The following is a 24,470-nucleotide window of genomic DNA, read 5'->3' on the forward strand; positions in this document are numbered from 1 at the left end:
AGGAGTCTCAGAAATAATTATTTTGAAAATAGAGCCAAAGAACACTATTTCATACCTTGTGTAGCAGTATGTTACTTCTAACTGTATTATGAATCCAAAATAGTTTTAACATTATGACATCTACCCTTAAGGAGTCATTTTTAAAGCATTTTTTAAGTCATTTTTTCTTTAAAAAAAGAAATTCACTCACTGGAAAATTGTATAGCTGGACTGGTATTTCTCAGTGAAATGCTTATTACAGAATTAAAGCCAGAACATCTCTGGAAGTCATGCATATCACTTCCAATTTAGAGAAGAACCTTAAGTCAATAAATCATGTCCAAACTACATATTAAAGTGTTTATAAAAATCAAGCTTTAACATTTATTTTATATCTAGCTTTCCACATCTGTGTGCAGACAAGGAATAAGATTGCACATAAGTGTAGGCAGTGCAAAACTGAAGGGGAGAAAAGTCACAGATGTGCTAGAAATGGAACACAGGATTATGAGAAAGCAATGGACAAACCAAAATAACCAGGAAAAACGAGGTAAAACTATATATGGTCAGAATTAGGAAGGGTAAAGAATGATAATGCCCTTGTTGCTACAGAAGTTAAATGAGTGGCACAGACAGCACTTGTCAAACAAAAATAATCCAATAGCATTGACTTTTATTCATTCATGTGAAGTCACCTGGAATGAGATCTGCTGCATTTAAATGCTCATTCATGTCAATGGCTGAACAAATCTATTTCAATGGATACTCAATATCCCACACAATTAAGTCACTTCAACACAGCCTCATGACAACTCCCACACCAAAACAGTACTTTATTTTGTAAATTTTGACCCATTATTACTCCCGTGTTATGGTTTTTTCAGCTGTCAAGCGTACAAGGTGAAGAAAAAATTTAGTTAGATGAGGGTTGCACCTGGAAAATAAGTTTCTTAAACTCCATATACACGTTTCAAAACTCCTGGGTCCCAAGTCCACCTATGAACTCCAGGGCTGCCAGTGTCATGTGCAGCATACTAAAGCTACACTATCCAAATAGCTTATATTAATTCTGCATAAGTCAGGTCAATCAATGTGTCAACCTGTAACAGACTGTGCACTTTTAACTGAACATGGCAAAATATTCACTCTTTTGAACTTTACATCATCATTTGATGTCAAACAATGAAGCAAATCCCAACAGTACATACAAAAACAGCTTTGCATTTACAAAAGATTGTTTCCCATACTGATTAATCCAGGCAGCTAACTCATTGGTTTATGCAACTTTATTGAAGAAAAATAAATCAATTACTAGCAGAGCTATTAGTTGATCATTCATCCATTGACAACTTGCATCATTTATTCAGTGCTATATTAAACAGTGTATTGGAAGATAGATTAACTAATAGCTCCAAGCCTCCTAACAATTTAAATGAAAATTACAAAATGTTTGAGACCCTATTTTGGAATACAAAGGGTGTTTGACTTCCAATTTCCATTCTCTGTAGAACAAGAACAGGTCATTCCTTTATTGACATGCATAAAATACATCACATTTTCTGTTCTGCTGATGCTATAAATTCAATACCAATTCTCCAGCCACATCAGTTATGAGCATAAAGTATATCATGTAACCTCAAATCTCTAACAGTGGAAGGCTTAAACAAGAATGGATGCTGCTAGAATAATGCTGCTTCCTTTGATGTGACAACTGAGCATCCATCTCCCTCCCCCTCAGATGATTTCTTCAGCATGTTAGAGCAGTGAGGAATGGTTTTAGTCTCATAACCAAGTTAGAGTGAAGACACTGGCCACATAATACACATGCTCCATTTTTAAAAAAAATCTGAATCTTGGGCAACTGTTCTCTTGTAACTACTTTACAGTTTCTAAAAGCAGTTATTGTCCAAAGCTGGAAGAACTTAAGTCTTCTCAGATGAGCATGTGAATGAATGGAGGGAGGTAAACAAAAAATAAAATTAAAAAAAGATGAGGTCTGATAGGGGAGCAGCCGGATAAGAAAATCAAAAAAGGAACAGTAATTTAAAGTTTATTCCAGCTATAATGCAGGTTATTCTGACTTTAAGGTAGCATCACATGGCATACTTCTGAGTCCATTCCCGAGATATTCTGTTGTACCTGTAAATAAAGAAGGCGTTATTTAAAAAGTTAAAATAAAGAATTCTTAGTACTTAAAAGGGAAGGAAAGATTTCTATTTTATCTCCAGACTCATCATGGAGTCACATCTAATGGCTATGGTTAAAGCCAACGAGAGAGAAATAGCATTGATACTCAAAGCAATGTGGGAAATGAGAACCTTATGCTTCCAATACAGTGTGCCAATACACTGAAAGTAGTATTTTAATAGACACAATAAAGCGGCAGAGATTGGGGAGGCTAACAAAAATCAAAGGACTTTTCTCTCCCCTACCACTGAGCTAATGTTCTATTAGAAACTCTACAATTAGTATCCATTCCAACAAATTTTTTTGTTTGTTTTTTTGTGAGGAGATCAGCCCTGTGCTAACATCTGCCAATCCTCCTCTTTTTTTGCTGAGGAAGATTGGCCCTGGGCTAACATCCCTGCCCATCTTCCTCCACTTTATACGGGACGCCGCCACAGCACGGCCTGCCAAGCAGTGCGTTGGTGCGCGCCCGGGATCCGAACCGGTGAACCCCGGGCCCCTGCAGCGGAGCGCGTGCACTTAACCGCTTGCACCACCAGGCCGGCCCCATTCCAACAACTTTTAACAATTAAAAATTTATTTTACAGTTCATCATTGACTTACATCAGAAGAGCACACACACTCTGTACATCTAGAGAAATTTCCATCAAAGCCAGAACCAAACAATTAACTAAACAATTTTATCTGGATCCTAGACTTTGATAAGTTACTTGACCTGACCTGGGTAAAACCAGAAAAGAAAATATCTGCGACTTAGGCATAGGCAGAAGATTGAGATAGTGGTAAGGGTGAGACAAGAGCAGCCGTTTTCAAGAGGAATGGATGTGTGTGGTATGCGTTAATTAGAACCACATTTGTTACTTTTTTTAAAAAAGTGTGGTGACTGGAGCTAACAAGCCCTGCTTGAGACCTGATGAATGGGAACCTCAGAGTACAAAAAAAATGAACAGGTAATTCACACATGAGCAACGTTACTTATCACTGAGGAAGATCACTAATATTGGTAAATGCTATCAATTTCTCCCTGTATTACACCCGTGTCATAGGCCACTTACCAACAAAAAAACATAGTGATAACCTTAAGAAATGAATATACACCAAAGGGCACAGGAGAACTTTCAGATTTATATTCACAGTTTGAACTTTATAAAATATTAACTAACTTCATTTCAAACCAAGAACTAAACATGGTTTAACCACTTTTCCAAACTGTAACATACAGAAGTTTTTTCTACCAATTCATGGTTACATTAGTTAAGGACACCCTGTCAAAAAGCCAGCACTTTAAAACAGGTTTCATTTAGCATACAGGGAGCCACAAAGTATAGCTGACACTAATGCATGCTTGTCAGTAATGAACATTTAGTTTAGATTCTCAGGCTTAATTACGTGTTTATCCCTTATATTATCATCTCTTGGCAAAATATGAACTAAATCATCACATTTCATGTAGTACTGGTACAAAGTTTAAAATATACCAATTTTAAAATTAAAATTTAGACACCATGGTAGTTTGAAAAAGATACTAAAATTTCCATTTTTTACTAGTGCTATGTAACTGCTTTGCCATGCAAAAAAATACTCTCAAGCAATGACTACTGGATATACTTTCACGCTAAACAGAGATCAAGCAGTTAAACGTAGAGTTTTCAGAAAACTGCCACATCTGTTACCTTTTGTTAGTTAGTACAGTGCCTTAGAGCATGCAGCACCCAAGTGCTGGCAGTACCATGAATAAGCGCACCGTAGAGTGCAGATCCTCTTACCCTACAACATAGCGTATTTCTCTGTCCACTCTCTTGCTAACCTATTGTACCTAATTGAACAAGTATACTTAGCATTAATTATAACACACGAAAATTATAATGATGAAGTCGTACACAAAGATAATTCAACTATTTGAGAAATTTAGACCACACTTTTACAACAGTACCAATATTTTTTTCAAAAACATAACTAGGGTGAAGAAAAATTTGCTTTCTTCCCAAAAACTTAATACTTAAAGTGACAAAGCATTGAATGTGTTACAAAAAGAAAACATTTTAAAGGGGGCTATTTGCTATCACATAAACTAAAACACAGTAATTTTTAAAAACAATCACATTTCAGTAACTAGCTTTCTGCACATTTCAACTATCATCTTACCAAAATAAGCATCAAGTCTTCTTGGCACTGCCACACCTTAGAGCACAGTATGAGTCTAACTCATTGAGAAAAACCACTTTTTATATTATTTCCTTAAATTACAACATACTTACTTATCTCTGTCTGTTTTATAGATCCGTGCAATCTCTGGCACTAGGGGGTCATCTGGGTTTGGATCACATAGCAGTGAACAAATGGATAAAAGAACTGTAAGAAAACAAATGTCTGTTACCAAGCATAGGGAATTTGGATAACTAAAAGTATATTTAAAACACATACTGTAAACCTCAATCCTCAAAACACTTTCATTATTTTTTTTTAAATTTTATTTATTTATTTTTCCCCCCAAAGCCCCAGTAGACAGTTGTACGTCATAGCTGCACATCCTTCTAGTTGCTGTATGTGGGACGCGGCCTCAGCATGGCCAGAGAAGGGGTGCGTCGGTGCACGCCCGGGATCCGAGCCCGGGACGCGAACAGCGGAGTGTGCGCACTTAACCACTAAGCCATGGAGCAGGCCCCGACTTTCATTACTTTATATTTTAATCTCAATGAGATAAAGCTTCACAGAAATTTTGCTTCACAGGAGACAAGCTCCTGGTAAATAAGGAATGCTAAAAATAGAGCTTTGCTGGCTCAAGTTTAGTACCAACTAGCTATTAAAATACTGCCCAACTCAGGAGTTCTGAGATAGTAAATGATGCCATATTGTTTATTACTATTTTTTAAAATAGTTAAGTGGCATTAGAATTTAAGTAATTGAAGTTTCTTGGTACTTTGAGAGGAGGAAAAAACTTTAATAAGAATATCCGAGGAACATCCATGCAATATTATTCTTAGCTGTTAGGCGTGATGAAAAATTCATTCTGTGCCCTGCCTTCAGGGAAGTTGCACAAAAAGTCCCAACTGCTCCACTGACTGTGTTTTGTCTCCTTCAATTTATAAGGTAGAGACCACATCCCCAAGAGTACCAGACAAGTGAAACAGTGCTGAGATCTCTATTACTTAAGTGGATCCTTAACTTCAGCTTTTACCCTGACCTGTTCAACCATGCATCACAGAGCATGTATCTAAGTCACTTTGAATGCCAGTTATGTGCCAGACACTGTGCCACGTATTATAAAACTTTAAGATACAGAAGCTTGCAGTGGTTATGACAATCTTCTGATGAAGACAAAAAGCAATACCATAAAAAACAACAATAATGTAATACATTATTATAGCAAACATAATTTTAAACCCAAGCGCAAGGGGTTTGGAAGATATAAAACTCAACCTGAATTTATAGAAACATAGTGTTCAGTATTATAGCTCATTCCCAGCAATGGTAAAAAAAGTTTGGTATCTGGTATTAAGATATTCTCAATACCAAGTATCTGGTGTTAAGAGAGCCTGATTTGAAACAAAACTGAAACGTATCCAAGAGGGTGAACAATTGGTCTAAAATCACGTCACACTTAAAAAAGAATTACAGCAGCATTCACCCAAATTGTTTTTCTAGTCTAATAAAAGTTTGGGAAATTCTACACTGCTCCTTTAGGAAATCACTGTACAAGCATATGAAAGGCTTTATGATGTCCTGCCTTAAAAAAAAAAAAAAACCTGTTTCACTAAGCATTTACCATACCCATAAAAATCCTACGATTTTTAAAAATAAAATACTATTAACTATTTCAAGAAACAATTTGAGGAATGCTGCACCAAGTATTCAGCCAGAAAATGAGAATGGTAGAGTTAGCTGCTATCCTCTAATATCTGACACACTCATAATTAGCAAAATTAAAAACCTAATTTTGTGTACCTAAGGAATGCTAGGTCAATACCAAAAACTGAAAATTAGTGAAGGCTGACTTCTTTCTCATTAAGTCATTTTGAGGTAAGTGATTTTATCTGTAGGGTAAGAGTGACAAAAAAAGCCACCAGTCATTCAAAAAGGAGGAAGAGATGGAGAGACGCTCCGTCTCCATTTGGGATATTCATGCAGAGAGTGGACAACCTATTAGAGATGTCACATAATGGATCCCTACTAAAAGTAAAGAGCAGCGTTGATCTAGAGACATTTCCAAGACTGTATGTAATTTTAGACTATTATTAGGTAGGAACAACCTACCACGTTCAGACAACACCTAACTAAAGGTTTTTTCTTTTTACAAGGCTTCTTGTCAAAAAAGTAGTAAAACACAGGAAAGCAAAATCAAAATTTTTCTACAATGGAAACTTAAAAGATTTAAAACCTCTATTAACTTTAGGTACCCATTTTAGATAAAAGGCAACAAGTAAGCAAGCATGATGTGCAAGAGGCTTGGAACTGAAAAATACCACAGAAATCTATTAAAATACACTCTGCCATTATTATTTGCAAATAATGCCCCAACACCTTAATTTGAATTTTAACTTCTTCCCACAAAATCTCTTTAATCAATACTGATTTAAAAAAAGACCAAAAATGATATAACTTCTTATTCTTTCCCCACCTCTTAGCAAAAAGTTGGCATAATAAAGACTCAGATGTAAGTAGGACCCAAAATGAAACTCCTTTAACTATTAGTAAATCAAAGCAGTTCAAAACTATTTCTCTACAAGTACTTTACCTTTAGAAATAGTTAAAGCAGGAGACCACTGTGATCTTAGAATATCGAGACAAATGCTGCCATTACTGTTAATATTTGGATGATAAATTCTTGTTGTAAATGCAACCTAAAATAAATAAAAAAATAAAAAACCTTTAGGTATTTTTCCCAAATAAAGACAAGCATCCTAAACTTAAGCAGAAGACTTTTAGCAAGGTTTAAAATATTATCACAGTTTTTAAAAATCAAACAGCTAAAACCTAACCTATATACATAAAGGACCAAAAATTATAGAAACTGGTTATATTCTGATCAAGATCCCTCAGGAGCTCTCTCCTTTTAATTAAAATGGAAAACATAACTTTGGGGCAAAAATTTTATCATCAATGATATGGTGGGATCTTCTGAAGGTCAACTGTGGCCCTACCATGTCATGAGTAATCAAAGAGTAATTTGAAGGGTATTTAACACTTATTAAAAAATAAGGAACTTCTGAATGTACTTGAGTCTGCTGTACATAAAATACAAACCTGAATATCACAAAGTGTTTCCATCTATAGTAACTGTCATATTGCACCTATAACATGATTCTGAAGATGGTTATAGTGAAGTGGCAATGTTCTGTGTATATTATTTTCTATAGTTATTCATATATGTTGAATTTATGTTAACTGCTCTGAAAAGTCAAAGACCATATGCTTTTTCTTTTTTGGTGAGGAAGATCAGCCCTGAGCTAACATCCAATGCCAATCCTCCTCTTTTTTGCTGAGGAAGATTGGCCCTGGGCTAACATCAGTGCCCATCTTCCTCTACTTTATCTGGGACGCCGCCACAGCATGGCCTGACAAGTGATGCATCGGTGCGCCCCTGGGATCCGAACCTGTGAACCCTGGGCCACCAAAGCGGAGCATGCACACTTAACCGCTGTGCAACTGGGCTGGCCCCGACCATATGCTTTTAATACTTATAAACCAGTCATCCCCATGCATTAAGTAACTCAAAGTTTTCAAAGATTTATTCGGTTATATATGCAAACTCAAACCCCAAAATGATGATAGTCTGTCTAACCCCCAAGACAAATATAAGCAGCAGCTATATGTGCAAATGCATACTGAAGTTGAATATTTGAAGCGTACTATATTACAAGACACTAGGGCTAATACTCCAAATCTGTATAAGCACAATAAAGAGGGGAAAAAAGCTTCCACATAGTCTATCTGACCCTTGCAACATTAAGGATAAGGCAATTCTTAGCTCCATTTTACAAAGTTCAAATCCAGGTCTAGCTCTCTTTTAACTAAAGGCTAAGAGTACGCATTCTATATCAGTGACTCAATTCTATATATATATATGTATATATATTCAGCCTCAAATTTTCTTATTCACTATATATACACTATATTTATATACAAGTTAGCAGAACCCTAATTTCTAAAAATGTTCTATTCCTCTGAAATAAAGCATAAAATCTATACTAATGGATTTTGGGGGAGAAATACTTGCCTTAGGTGGTTTGAAGGGGTAGTCTGTAGGAAAATGAATTGTCAAAAAGAAGACACCGCCTTGGTATGGGCTGTCATTCTGTGAAAGAAAAATATGCTTAACTGATATTTAAAATATTATTGCTAAATAACCCATGTAACATTTCTATTTTCTAAGCATTTCTCTAACATGAACCAAAATTACCTACTATTTATACTGCAAGAGAATCTAAATTATTCTACAACTCAGTTCATATTAATGGAAAAAATAATCAAAATTTACTATACAGCAATGTACCCTAGTTTACTTAGACCCCTTTTAGATAAGTCAAAGAATTTAAAAAAACTATTCAGAAACACAAGTGTTTTAGATCTTGATTCTCATAAAGGAAAAGTATACTTAGCAATGAAGTCTACATACAATGTTATGTTATCAAACTATAATTTGAAAATAAAACCTTACATGTGTAGAGTATTTCTTCTAATGATAGCCATACATACACAAATGGCTTTGTATCTCAACAGGCCATTCCGGTCTCTGGTAAACCAAAATGTTAGCTATTGTAGGTAACATACAACCACATTCAATAGGAGAAGCAGAACAGAAACAAAACAGGTTTTTTTTTTTGTGAGGAAGATCAACCCTGAGCTAACATCCATGCTAATCCTCCTCTTTTTGCTGAGGAAGACCGGCTCTGAGCTAACATCTATTGCCAATCCTCCTCCTCTTTTCCCCCCAAAGTCCCAGGAGATAGTTCTACTTAATAGTTGCACATCCTTCTAGTTGCTGTATGAGGGACACGGCCTCAGCATGGCTGGAGAAGCGGTGCGTCGGTGCGCACCTGGGATCTGAACCCGGGCCGCCAGTAGCGGAGAGTAAGCACTTAACTGCTAAGCCACGGGGCTGGCCCCAAAACAGGTTTTTAATGAAAGTTTAATCCCCAACTGGCTCCTCAAAATTCTCATTTAAAACCATCAAAGTTTTTTCTTCAAAAGCATACTGAATTCTCCACAGCAAATCAATACACAGGATCACTAGATTTGGAAAACAACATGGAATGTGTTTTTCCATTTCAACAGAAAATAGAGAATTTCAAGCTATAGCAGTAATTTCTCCTTTGCTATTTTGCTTATTATAATCTGAGTATGAACAACTCCCTGTGTAAATAAATATACAATGTTAGTATGAAGTACCATTTGGGAGAAACTACTTGATAGGATTTTACATTTAATTTAACCAATACCAGGAAAAAAATATCATTGTGCCCATTTTATGGATGAATAAAACGAGACTCAAAGGAAGTAACTAGTCAAGTGTACAAACAGTATATAATAGAACCAAGATTCAAACCTAGGTGTTCTGAAGACCACTGATCAACACCAATCAAAGAGCAATGACAAAAGATACTGACCTAGTCAAGCAGTTTAAGGTAAATGTTAAAGAAAATATGAAATTACTTAATTGCTTCTGGACATGCAAAAAATCAACCTGAAAATATGTTTGAAAATTTACAGTATTGAAAATTACAGCTGAGCTATTACCAACATCTATTCTTCTCCATTAGCGAGAGTATGTATATAGTGCTAATACGAGCCTTTCATTATACCCACTGTGGATGTGAGAGAAATAAAAATTTTTACAGGTCTGACATTTTAATATGCTCATTCAATCCCCAGCCCTCTGTAAAATAATTAAACTTTGGTTGAATTAACATTAACTCCCTCCTATATACTAGGTATGTGTAAGAGAGATAGAGAACAATTTCTTATCTTGATGGGCTTACAGTCTGGTAAAGAGACATGCAATAAAATGTTACAGATTATTATGAAAAATGAACAGCATATATCTGGGGTTTAAAGGAGAAAGGTCAATTTCCTGATGAAGAATCAAGTTCAAAGAAACAAACAACTAGTAAATAGAAGAACTACAATTTAAACTGAGTCCTTCCTATTCCAAAGTCCCTCCTTTTCATATTGTCTACAAAATTTTAATCAAAAAAACTAAGACTGCTAAGCAGCATCTGAGAAGTATACAAAAAACAAATCAAAGGCACCAGAATGTGATTTGAATTCATTAGATTAACACATCTTTGTTAAATAATATGGCTACATTAACTGTGAACAGATGATCTAAATAGCACACATTTTTATATAATAGGCTAATACTGAAGATCTATGTTTGTACTGCATACAATCAACAATTTAAGGGTAATCTTAAACATTACAAGTTTTTATAAAATCCAATTCCGAAGGTTGTTTAAGCTTTCATTCCAAGTTTCATCCAATCAAGTGCTAGATCTGACTGCTTCTGAATAAAGGCAATCTAATGATGAGATTTAGGCAAAGCCAAATTTCATTTGTTCAAAAAAAAACCCAAAAAAACAAAAAAAAGAACTTATGGCATGAAAATATTTCAATGTTACAATTTAACAGTAAAATTCTACCAAATCAAAGAGGAAAAACTGGTAAAACCACAAGACCTAGATATAACCAAACTATGACACCTAAAAAACTTAGGTTCTATATTGAATTTACTATAAACTGATAGCAAACAGAAAATACAACCAAGAGGGCCGGCCCGGTGGCTTAGCGGTTAAGTGCGCGCGCTCTGCTGCTGGCAGCCCGGGTTCGGATCCCGGGTGCGCACCGATGCACTGCTTCTCCGGCCATGCTGGGGCCGCGTCCCACATACAGCAACTAGAAGGATGCGCAGCTATGACATACAACTATTTACTGGGGCTTTGGGGGAAAAATAAATAAAATCTTAAAAAAAAAAAAAAAAAGAAAATACAACCAAGAAAAACAAGGAATACTTTGATCAGTAAATTGACCCAAATCTTAGAAATCCAGAATTTATCTTGGATCTGTTCTTTAGAAACCTTCTACCCTGGTTTTGTCCCAACCAGTCCAAGGTGCTCCTTCCTTCTCAATGTCCATACTCCTCTCCCACAGCAACCATAACTTATTTGTACTCCTACAGATCCATCTCCTGCTTCTACCTCCTGACCCAGATTGATTTTGTCAGCTCTTGTATCGAATCTTTCTCTAGTGTATTCATTCCAGGATATATATTTGAACACCTATGAATATTTCTACTTGGATGTCTCATGTGTCCAAGACTCAAACCACAATAAAGCCACAAACGGGAATCTCACTGTTGACTGTTGCTCTCTCATCTCCTCAAAGCAGTTATCAAATCGTAAAGATCCTTAAAATCTCTTGAACTAGCCTCCTCTCCTTTATGCCCACTGCCACTACTACCTTAGTTCAAGATCTTACTAGTCCTTATCTACATTATGGCAATGGCTTACCTTCACTCGGACTTTTTCCTCCAATTTACCCTTCACCCTAATGCTGAAGTGGTCTTTTTAAGGTAAAAGTTACTCCCCTGCTTGAAATCTAGCACAGCTTTCAAGATAAAGTTCCAACTCCTAAGCACACAAAGTGTTTTATGATATGGTTCCCACCAATCTAGTTAGTCTCATCTTCCACCTCTTCTCCAGAATATGCTCTTTACTGCACATAAAATAAGAAGCATATTTTACGTCTCCTTTTCCTCCTGTTATTTCTCTCCCCTACTTGGAATATTCTTATCTGTGTCCTCATCTTCTTTATCTACAGGGCCCTACCTATCCTGTAGGGTCCATCTTAAGCTTAAATGTCTTTAAAAAGATAAATAATACAGCTTTTCCTTTAGTCCAATCTGCTGGCTGCCCTTACTTTCTATCTTTCTTTACACACTTAATATTACTCAACATACTTACAAACTTATTTACTTGTATTTCCCTTTTCTACTACACGACAAAGCTCCTTAAAGAGTAAAATATCAAAGGGAAGAGTTTTCATGTATCATTCATTGGCCTCTGCAGGAAATGACAATTTTTTTTTTTTGCTGAGGAAGATTACCCCTGAGCTAACACCTGTGCCAATCTTTCTCTTTTTGGTGTGTGTGAGGAAGACCAGCCCTGAGCTAATATCCAACGCCAATCCTCCTCTTTTTGCTGAAGAAGATTGGCCCTGGGCTAACATCCGTGCCCATCTTCCTCTATTCTATATGGGATGCCGTCACAGCAAGGCTTGACAAGCAGTGCATCGGTGCACGCCTGGGATCTGAACCTGCAAACCCCAGGCCGCCGAAGGGGAATGCGCGCGCTTAACCGCTACGCGACTGGGCCGGCCCCTCAGTCCTTCTCTATTTTATATATGGGTTGCCGCCACAGTGTGGCTGATGAGTCATGTAGGTCCATGCCTGGGATCTGAAACCATGAACCTGGGCCGTTGAAGCCGAGTGTGCTGAACCTAACCACTAGGCTATGTGGCCGGCCCACGACACAACATTCTTAACATAAGCTGATAAGATAACCCTCAGGGACCAATAAAACAATATCTAAGGACCAATTATTTTACTTCAGATGGTTTCTGTAGCTGATTCTGCTTACATGATTCACAGACACAGTACTTACTTCTATGGCTATCTCATAATTAGGTGGAACTTAGTGTGGTTCTCCAAATAATTTCAAAATGTTGCTTTCTGCCAGCTCCATTTCCAATTAAAGAAAAATCAAGCATGTAACTATCAGAAACAATAGGTAAGGAAGTTAATTTTTCCTCACTGCATTAATTCTTTTTTTTTTTTTTTTAAGATTTTATTTATTTTATTTTTTCCCCCCAAAGCCCCAGTGGATAGCTGTGTGTCGTAGCTGCACATCCTTCTAGTTGCTGTATGTGGGACTCGGCCTCAGGATGAACGGAGAAGTGGTGCCTCGATGCACACCCGGGATCCGAACCCGGGCCGCCAGCATCGCAGCGCGCGCACTTAACCACCAAGCCACAGGGCCGGCCCTCACTGCATTAATTCTTAATGGGAATTGCCCTTAATATAGTATTAAAAAACCCACCAAAGTTTAAAAACCACGTAACTAGTAAGGCTCTGTCAATTCTTTCAAAGGTTTAGTTTTAAATCAGTAATTGTGCTTCCAAAGTATCTTACCTTCAGAAAGAATAAGCCAGCACATACGGTTATTCGAACTAAGCATTTCTGCCTCATAACTTTAATGATCAAGAGCATTTCCTGACTATAATCCACTAAAATTCAATAGTTACTCTGTATTGAAACTTAAAATTAGATGTTCCATTCCTTAGAAAGTCAGGAATCTGTAGTTCTGTGGTACTGCCATCACTTTAATTGACCTAAGACTCCAAAGCAAAAGTAATTTTGTTACCACTTGTTCTTCCACCAAATCTGCAATTTATGGATTGTTATGCTGCCATTGGCCCTATTGTTTTGGGTCACATCTGCATGCCACATAGGGTAGGCATACTAAGAAAATAGAGTAATATTTATTTAATCAAACTGTGATGTTTTGTCACAAAGATGCAATCAAAAGCCAAAACAATAACATGAGTTACTTCACTGATGACTCCACAGTAAGGATAATTGTTAACTATTTACAGGCTGGCACCTAAACTTAGGTGCTAACTTATAAAGAGTACAATAAAATCTGTATTTTGGGTGAGTTTTTATAACCTTTGACTCCTTCCTGAGACTAGCCAACAGTGAGAACTAACCTTCTTAGAAAACAAGTACATTTCAAGGAATGATGCTACCAAAGCAAAACTGCAGTTGTGGTATAAATATGTTTTACTTTTGTTAATCAGAGAATATTTAAATAGCTCTGAAAATCAAATATTTGTTTTCAAAAGTGGAAAATTGCTACTGATTAATATGCATTCAGAGGTTGCTGAAAAAAGTTCTGCAAGAAATAGCCATAATCTGAAATATCTATAAAATAAATGTTTTCTGAAAATAAAAGCAAATTAAGTTAACAGCTAAAGATTTGTCAGGATAAGCAATCTTCTATTCTCTGGAAAATTACAAGCACGAAGTACTTATATTTATGTTTCACTTTGATTTACCATGGGTATATTCCTTACCTTTTGGAAAGAACAGTTCAATAAAAAAGTAAAGTCTCAAAAGTCAAGCAGAAAAACATCACACTGGTTTTTAAAGAGTTAGTTTATTACGCACACCACCCAACTAGAAGCCTTGATTACAAACTCGTTTGTGCTTTACTAGTACTGACAACTAACTTTTATAATGAGACTATCTTAAAGCACCCTCTGGGTCAAAGATGAGCTTTATTTGGTACAGATATAGTAAGGGATTTTATTGAATTCTTCGATTTGAAAATTTGTAATCTATAATATGAAAATTCTAGAACTTGCAAACACAAGTGCCTACAGAATCTAGGTATGCAAAATGAAGTGGAACTGGCAGGAACTGTGGCAAAGGAAAACCCGACCTAAATAAGGGAGGCAGCTGCTACTCCATCCCAAGCCATTACAGCTTGTGGAATGAGGGCCTAGTCAGAGGGTTTCTATGTGGTAAAACACTTTGTGGACCAAACTGGGTAAGCCACTAGTTAGTCAACTACGTATATTACAAATCACAATTCTGTTATCAAATTAGACAAAAGAAAGCAGTTTTAAAAGAAAATAAATATTTAAACAGTAAAAATAGTTCTTGAGATAATTGGAAACAATCATGATTTTGTAGTTTTTATTAGGATAATCCAGATATACTTCAAATTATTGAAATAAACATCCCAACCTCTTCCCCTAAGTTTGACTTAATTTGATTCACAATCTCCCTACTTTTAGGTTATAGCATTTCGCAATTACTCTAACTCAATCATCCCTGCTAGGATTTCCCATAAATTTCTCCTACTAAGCACTGGATTCACATATCATTTATTTCCCCTTTTATCAAGCACTTTCCAAATTTTTGCTGAGGAAGATTAGCCCTGAGCTGACATCTGTGCCAATCTTCCTCCACTCTGTATGTGGGTTGCTGCCACAGCATGGCTGATGAATGGTGTAGGTCCACACCCAGGATCTGAACCCAGGCCACCGAAGTGGAGCGCACCCAACTTAACTCCTACGCCCTGGGCCAGCCCCTCGAGCACTTGTTTTAATTTGTATCCTTAATGGCTGGCACAAGCAGGGGCTCACACTGGTTGAGATAGAAAAAAAATTTAAAGTTATCAAAATCAGAATTACTGAATTTTTCTGGCTAACTTTTCCAAGGGCATTTCTTTTTTTAGAATTATTAACATCATCTTATTGACTCATCTCATCTACATTATTGCCATTTATGTTGAGATTAAACCACCAAAAAAGGGGAAGAAAGCAGAAAATTCATTGAGACATATATACAACTTGGAACTTCAGAAATCCTCAAGTATCTTCCAGGTCAAAAAAAATGTTAAGTATTGTGCAAGACAGTCTTACTCCAGAATGTTTTACTGTGCTCCAATTCTGTGAAATTCTTAGATGGTTTCCATAATTCTGACTATTCAATTATCCAGCATATACAGTTTATCTACTCAGGATAGAAAGTAATTCTGCTGTATTTAAAATACAATTTTCTACCTAAAAATATTCAAATTTTGTATAAAACTCAAGTTCCATACAGAATCAAATATCAAAATAATACAATTAGAGCTAGATTTTTGGCAGCTACAGGCGAGAGAGTAACATCTTTGCGTAACACCATGATAGAGCCAGTAAATTAACTGGACCTATAAATAACAGGAAGCTGTGGCAACGCTTTACACTACTATGAAGGAAAACTAGATTGAGGTGAAGAGATACTTGGTAGGTCACAGAAATGCTATACTAGAACACGGACACAGGGACAGACACATATAGTATACGTAACAAATGACTCACTCATTAAACTACTCTTTCAAAAGCAGTACAACTATGGCATATCCAAAACAGAATTACAATGTAATAAACCTAAAGACTTAAGTTAAAAATCTACAACTAGATCAATGCTAGATTTTCAATTAGAAGCAAAAACGTTTAATTTTTAATACTTACAGGTCCCATAATTGTGGCTTGCCAATGAAACACTAGAAAAAGAAAAACTCTTGTTATTATCTAAAAATGTACAAGTTTCTTTGAAATTAGCCAGAAAAATCTACTTGAAAGTTACTTACTATCATCTCCAACTGGACCTGCAGAACACTGTGCTGGAGGGTCACGGGCCAAATCACTAAGTTCCTACACCAAGACAGAAGATGATGGGTCATGTAACAGTAATAGAAAACATAAGCAAACAAGGTGAGTCAACTGCTTCCAGTTATTTTCACCCCATTCTTAAAGGGACACACAGTCACAATTCACATTAACAACACACTCTATTAAGAGAGAAAATGTATTAACTGTAGTCTAGTTCCTGGGACATGGCAGACATAGTTAGTCCCATAGGACACATACTGAGACAGTCATCTTGGCTAGGGTTCACAAAAATATATATACACATCGATATGAAAATTTTATTACATGAGTAAAAGCTATCCTTTCACAAACCAAGAAAGTTCTAATCAGATACTTTCATAGCTTAAGAACAAAGCAGTTTTCAACATTTATATTATTTGAGGAACTTTCAGACCATCTTAGAGGCCCTTGTTTCTACTGTCTTAAACCCTCTATTCTTTCTGAACCACACTACCCACTGAACTCATTTTTCCACTTGAAAAATCTCTCACGAGGCTAGGTAGGTATCCTTTTTGGCTTGAACTCCTTATTCCCTCAATTTAACCTTGTCTTTTACTCAATGTTGAGTAAAATTGCAACTCTAGAAGAACCTACCTCTCCAGGTAGAAAGTAAGTTTGCTCTTAGCAAAACATACAGTTTCTACAATTCCATCTGACCTTATTATTACAACATATATGTACTTAACCCTTCCACTACTTATGCATAATGAATACGGATAATCTAGTAAGAAAATAAAGCTGTTTCTTTAATAGGTTTTTATTCTTAAGATGATATAGCTATACCTACATATAAATCCCTATAGGGATCTACAGACTCATAAGATAACAATAGGATTCTGAGAAAAACGCAGGGAATACACAACACTGCAGGAAAATAACTAGAACAAATATTTGCCTTTATCCTACGGTCAAAATGCACTTCAGAAAATGGCCAGTTGTTCAGGAATGATCAGTCTAGATTCACTCCATTTTAAAAACAAACAAACAAAAAAATCAACGCAGAAGAACTGTCCTTGTGGTAATCATTTCACAATATACATATAGCTAATTGTTATGTTGTATATCTAAAACTAATACGTTATGTCAATTACATCACTATAACTGGAAAAAAAAAAATTGTCCTCACATACACTGCCAATTTGCTTTTGAAACTCATACCGTAACTGCTTTTAAGGTTACCAAGACAGCCAGAGATCCCAGGATTCACAATCTTAGAATGTTCCAAGATCAGACCAGACCTTTATGCTTGCCTATGTAAATATACTCTAATATGTTCAACATATTTAAGAATGGGAGAAAATTCATTCCAAACACTTTTGATTCTGACCAGTAGGAATTACAGGAACTCTAAAGAGTTAAATAACTAGTTAAAAGAAACTACGTATGGTTTTAACTTGAATTAATCGACTATTCATTACTGAGCAAAGGACTTTTTCGTAGGCCAGATCCAATCTCATGCAGCAATTACATGCATTCCATGATCAGCCACTTATTTATTATAACTAATGGCAACCTACTTTAACGCCATCTCAAGGTATATCTACTCTATTGTAGGTAAGAACCAAGCACAGTCTAACTGATATGAACAAAGAATTTTCCCATGTTCCCAAACTTATATAACAAGTTTTATTGCATAACTGGCCCACCAAAAACCAGAAGTTAACTTATGCAGTCGAATTCTCTCTTTCCTTAAGGAGCATAAAAGTAAAAAAAAAAGTCTCTTTTAAGGTTAAAAATTTACCTGTTCCACACCACCCCCTACCCATTTCCTACAAAAGATAAAGACCTGAATTTTCAAAAATACTATTAAAACCCAAATACAAACTTACATACGTAATTCAAATGCTCAAACATAGCATCATTAAATAGCAACACTGAGTATGTGCCTCTCTCAGTACGGTAGCAGTTTAGAGTCTCACTTTTAATCCAACTTAGACCCAGTATTTCCCAGGCTTATTTCCCCATCTCTAAAATAGGAATGTTTATTTTCACAGAAGTTTTGAGAAGATGAATAAGACAAAGTACTTTAACACACTACCTGGCACATAATGTACTACATACTCAGCAAGCAGACTACTTATAGCCCACTCATCTTGAAGGCAGGATTTCGGCACTCAAATTATTTGTTTATTAAACAAAAGCAAAATTACTTCATAAATAGGCTACGTATTAGCTATGAGCCTTAGCTCATTTACCTTTTTGCCTAAAAGATGAATCTTTATGCTTAGCTGTCTATAACATAATAATCTAGCAATTATACTGCCATGATATGTTATACATTAACACAAGGTCAGCAATTCAAGGAATATTTGTGGATGGAGTTTTAAAGAAACCACGTTACTGGGTTGAGTCATATGAAATTACGAATATTTGACCACTCTGAACTACAGAAATTGCAATTTCATATGATTCTACCTAAAAATGTCTGAGGCCAGCCCAGTGGCATAGCAGTTAAGTCACGCACTCTGCTTCGGCAGCCTAGGGTTTGCGGGTTCCGACACTGGGCGCAGATCAATGCACCACTTGGTCAAGGGATGCTGTGGCGGCGTCCCATATAAAGTAGAGGAAGATGGGTATGGATGTCAGCCCAGGGCCAATCTTTCTTGGCAAAAACAGGAGGATTGGCAACAGATGTTAGCTCAGGGCTAACCTTCCTCACACACACACACAAAAGAAACAAGTCTGGTAAGGATTTAAATTCAAAAATTACCAAAATGAGTTTCTTACATCCAAGTTTCCTACACAGATCTACCCCAAATTATGTACTTAATAAACACTTTGTTTTGAATATAATAAATTTGTTAAAACGCCTGAAGAGGGCAGGCCCAGTGGCATAGTGGTTAAGTTCAGCAAGCTCCGCTTCAGCGGCTCAGGTTTGCCGGTCCGGATCCCGGGTGTGGACCTACACCATTCATCAGCCATGCTGTGGCAGTGACCCACATACAAAATAGAGGAAGACTGGTGACAGATATTAGCTCAGGGCAAATCTTACACACACAAAGAAAAATATCTAGCAGTTATTTTTAAATAAAAACCAATTTAATGATTGTTGGTCTAACAATGTACCCAATACTGATGTTCAAACAATTTCATTATAAATAAAAGTTGCAGAACCCATCAAGTCGACCTAGAATACATCAACATCCTACTTGAAAGTTACATATTTTAACGATGAAGACTGTAAGAAAATATTTCTTACAGAAGAAATGAGTTTTTCTGCACACTGATATTTATGAATCACTAAGCCATTATATGCTGGCATTATCACTCCTTTAGAGTGAAGGTATATCATCAGCTAGTTAGCACTGAATTTCAGCTCTCCACTCCCATAATTTCAGGCTCTTATTACTCTCAGATAATTTCTAAATGTCTTATTTTCCAAGTTCTCTATGACCAAGATACCTCTGAGTAATCAAAGACCTAAAATTAGGCCAATTAACTTACGTACTAAAATCTACTTTAAATTCAACATCAAAAAATGACCTAAGTAAAGTTATTTTAAGGATAAATAGGTCTTTTTAAATCACGTACCAGCACTTACCTCTAAGATACCAAATAATTCTTATCACATTATTATACCAACAGTATAAGCAAGTAAGACATAAGAATATCTTAGCAGGAAAAAAGAATATGAGAAAAAGCACAGTAAGAAGTCATCTTAGATGCTCTTCCATGTAGCAGACACTCTGTCAACTCAATAAATCATCTCATCCTACCTCCACAGAGATGCTTCACCCTTACTCCAAAGATGTGACTACAGTGTTGGCTGATTGTCAGCCACCATTAACCAATTACTGACACAAGGCTAATCATACAATTTTGTTCCTTCAGCCTCAGGGACTAGCTCAGAGTTGGAAAGTAACCTAAGCCGGGACCTGACCTTGTCAGTCTGTCCATCCATCCGTGCCCAAGATTTTTCAAATTGAAGCTGGAAGGGGCACCTTTTTCCTTCTCTAATCAGGAGCTGTAAGAATGTGACCCAGAGTTGCTGACAGGGATGTGCCCTGAAATTACATGGTGAATCCAAAGAGAAAGAGACCACATTGAGCGAGAGATAACTGAGAGCTGACTTGGCATATAGATATGCAATTTCAGTCCCTGAGGTTGTAGCCTGCTTTGGTTTCTATAGCTATTCCTTTGATTATTAACTACTCCAGTTTCCTTCTAATAAATACAAGGTGTGGGGGGGGGGGGGGAAGGATAGTGAGGAGAGACCCATTCTAGGCAGAGTGCTACTGGGACCCATTACCAACTACACAGATTTTATTCCACTGAACACAATGTAATGCTCAAGTCATGCTGAAAAACATGTAAGAAATCGAAACGAAGCTGTCTCAAAATTAAACTAGTGAGAGGAAGAATTCATGTGTCCTGTCTAGCAAAGACTTAACTTTCAATCTAATCAAAGAAATTAGAGATTAATTTAAATCCATTTCCAAAATGACAAGTGTAATATTAGCTATTAGCTAAAGTTTCACCGTCAAAATATTTATTCATTTATATGAAGACTGCTGTTTTGGTGTCAAGTATGTTGGGTCTGAGAATACCAAGATGAACCATGAATGATTCCCTCAAAAGACTGAGCTAATAAAAAGTAGACACAACGCAACAACAAAAAATTACACTGCCACAACGTAAGTGATTAAAATAAAGGCATTCAAATGCTTTGTGAATCCTGATAAGGATTCACACTAACCTTGCCTGGGTTTAAAACAGTGACATTTGAGCTCAGTCTTGACGGAGAGAAGCATTCTAAGCAGAGAAACTCATTCAAAGTCAGGGGTGTGAAGAACAGAGATTGTAAAAATTTGCTTGTAATCTGGTATACCAGAGACACAACTACATGTAAGGGAGTAGCAAGTGTGGCCAGAAAGGTTAATCAGGGCTGGATCTTTTCAGAGCTTTGAATGTTATGTCAAAGACTATCCCAAACGCAATGGGAATCCACTAAGTTTTTAAGCAAGAATAAGACAATTCAGATTTCGGTTTTTTAATGTACTGGCAGTACATCAGAAGTGATTCTTTTATTTTTTTAAATTATTCAGCCATATCCTAAAAGCACCCATGTATTTGTGTACCCAGCTTGATAGTTAAGTAAAGCTTAACATTTTTACTACCTTCAGATTTTAAGAAATGTTGCAGTTATAAGTGAAGACCTTTCATGTACTCCCCAGATTCCCTTTCCCCCACAAGAGGTAACCGATTATCCCAAATTTAGTTTCTGCCATTTTTCCACATTTCCATACACTACTAGGTATGTATCTCTTAAGGCTATACAGCACTGTTTTGCAGGTTTTCAAATTTTAAGTGATATAAAAATATATGTATCATTCAGAACTTCTAAGAATCTGATGAACTACTAACCCTCTATCCCCCAAAATATACATATGCCCACACAAAACTTAAATCTGTGGAGTATCACAGACCCTCCTCACCCCCATATTCTAGGAATCACTACTATAAAGGACAGATGAGTAGATAACTACATTAGGAAGCCATAGTAGTAATTCAGGAGAGAGAAGAACATAAACAACTACATTAGGAAGCCATAGTAGTAATTCAGGAGAGAGAAGAACATAAACTAAGTCACTGGGGATAAAAAAAGATCTTAAATACCGAGCATTTTACCTTTACAACCACCTGATGAAAAGAGGCCTTATTTCTACTCTACATTAGAGCCTCTTACTGTGGGAAAGGAAAGATTGAGTTCAAGTGTAGGACATGAGCTTCAGGATGGGTAGGAGAGCAAAGAAGTCTACCTACTAGACAACTTGAAAAACAAGTCTGGGTATAGGTTTCAAAAAGGCAGCTTTCTCAAAAGGGTATCCTTGCATCAAAGATGTATTTAAGTCAAAGAATTTGATATGGCATTTGGCAAACTGGAGGAAAAAATTTCAATAGCACCAACCCAACTCTTCATTCTACTCAAGGAGTAAATGTCCCAGACTGAACAAGATATGGAAACCATGTCTTTTTAGGGTCAGTTCCTCCATAACTATTCACTATTAGCTTGCATCTCACTACACTCAGTGAGTCTAGTGTTACCTATTTACCAAGTTACATGGCCTTTAAACGAAAGCCAACTGAGAAAACAATTATCCGTTCTACTGCAAGAGGAAACTGAATTTACCAGATTTGAGATGAATTGCTAATGAAGCACCCACTGAAAGAATTTCCAAAAGTAATTCTGTCTTTGGTTTTCACCTCATTAAATGATTTTAGAGCCTAAAAGTTTCAGAGGCTTTAGGAACAAAAACAATTTATAAAATTATTTGAAAAACTGAAATTGTTAGTTCTTTGCTTCCTATTAGTTAGAAAGGAACAGTGCCAAGGACGAGAAAGAACAGCTCACATAAAGCACCTGTAGAGTCTTCAAACTCTGTTGACCCTCCATCCCTCCCTCCAAGAGAACAAGCATTACTCAGGTGGGCTCTTGGTCAATTATTAAGACCACTGAAATAGGAAAACAGGTAAACAGGTGGCAAGGGAGATTGGCACACACTAGGAGTTGCTAAAGGCTCCACTCACTTTGAAGGGACACTAAGATGGATTAAGGACATATAACGCTAAAAACTGTACTGCCCATAAAAACAGAAATAAAAAAACCCAGCAAGGTTAGACGTTTCTTTACCATGGTGTGCTCTTGGGGAAATTTTCTCCTTTTAGGTTCATCTTCCTCTAAATTGCTTCTCCTGAAACCTCCTGCACATCTGGCTGGTGTGAGAATCCAGGCCTTGCCCCACTTAAAAATATGCTTCTTCTTTCCCTTTAAAAGCCCCAACAGATCCATAGGAAAAGGAGTCAAGCAAATCGCTCTAAAAGGCAACCAATAAGAACAGCTTAAACCATTGACTGTTTTCATCTGGAGGTACATGATTAAACAGTAATGAGTTTGATCCTTCTTTTTGTGGAACTCATATAAGAGAAAGCCTACAGTTTACTTTGAGGAATAGCTTTGCTTCAATCACTATGGGACACAAGATCTGACAGTTGATTGTTAGAGGTAAAACATGAAAAGGTGGAGAGATACTGGCCTAGAAGTCTACACATACTGCTAAATATTTGTTTTTTGCTTCTCTATTCTCTCTACACCTTCTTCGTTCAATGAGGTGAAGTGACTAACCATCCACTACAAAGAACAGGAAGCTAAGGTATTGAACATATTAAAGGACTGTAGGAATGATAAGGAAGTATAAGAAATGGTCCTCGTGTCCAAAGAACTAATAAATTAGAAATATATGAACTATTTATGAATAATGAAGCTATAGGGCAACCATGTTAGATCAGCCTCTAAGATACAATGCCTCTAGTAATAATTATTTAAGCATTCTGCTGAATTTTTTTCAGTGACAGTCACTACTTACATATTATCGACAGAACCAAAGTCAGCATTTACGAAAACCAAGTTTCTAGTATCAATCCTGCTATTAAAAGTATAACTCCCTACATAACTTATTCTAGTTTGTCCAAGTTCCACCATTCTTTATGATTACCGTGGCAAGGCCAAGTTCATGAATTCCATCCTTAAGTACTATGTATGTTCCACAATCATTTGTTATCCCAATCTCAGCCAACTATCTTGCATATCATCACACAAAGGTCATGGTAGTAGTAGAGATACATTTCCTATCATCACTGTTGGGAAAACTTAAAAGTGCATGCCATTACTGAAAGGCAATTTCTTGTATTTGATTCAAGAGTCCATTTCTTTCACAACTTTTACTTGACAAAGATTGGTATGACTCTGTGAATCAGAACTATAAAGACAGTCCTTGCCGGGCCGGCCCTGTGGCTTGGTGGTTAAGTGCGCGCGCTGCAATGCTGGTGGCCCGGGTTTGGATCCCGGGTGCGCATTGAGGCACCACTTCTCCGTCCATCCTGAGGCCGAGTCCCACATACAGCAACTAGAAGGATGTGCAGCTATGACATACAACTATCTACTGGGGCTTTGGGGGGAAAAAATAAAATAAATAAAATCTTTAAAAAAAAAAAGACAGTCCTTGCCTATTAAACCTATACTGAGCAACATAAAATACTGCTTTGGG

The 24,470-nt window shown here is 36.6% G+C and overlaps 1 protein-coding gene across 2 annotated transcripts in view; it reads right to left on the reverse strand.

Annotated features, from left to right (window-relative positions):
• Window positions 1-635: 635 nt before the first annotated feature.
• The window catches only part of UBE2D3 (ubiquitin conjugating enzyme E2 D3), a 29,935-nt gene continuing 6,100 nt past the window's right edge, over window positions 636-24,470 (reverse strand). For both annotated transcript variants that reach the window (XM_004431007.3, XM_087434654.1), the window contains 6 exons: window positions 16,365-16,428; window positions 16,246-16,277; window positions 8,384-8,461; window positions 6,902-7,007; window positions 4,425-4,518; window positions 636-2,118 (listed from right to left, as the gene is read on the reverse strand). In XM_004431007.3, coding sequence (XP_004431064.1) covers window positions 2,073-2,118; window positions 4,425-4,518; window positions 6,902-7,007; window positions 8,384-8,461; window positions 16,246-16,277; window positions 16,365-16,428 — 420 coding nt within the window. In that variant the 3' untranslated portion in view covers window positions 636-2,072. The remainder of the gene's footprint in view (window positions 2,119-4,424; window positions 4,519-6,901; window positions 7,008-8,383; window positions 8,462-16,245; window positions 16,278-16,364; window positions 16,429-24,470) is intronic.

This window comes from Ceratotherium simum, chromosome 8, assembly GCF_057802395.1.
Source record: "Ceratotherium simum simum isolate JZ-2026a chromosome 8, ASM5780239v1, whole genome shotgun sequence".
NCBI classification, from domain to species: Eukaryota; Metazoa; Chordata; class Mammalia; order Perissodactyla; family Rhinocerotidae; genus Ceratotherium; species Ceratotherium simum.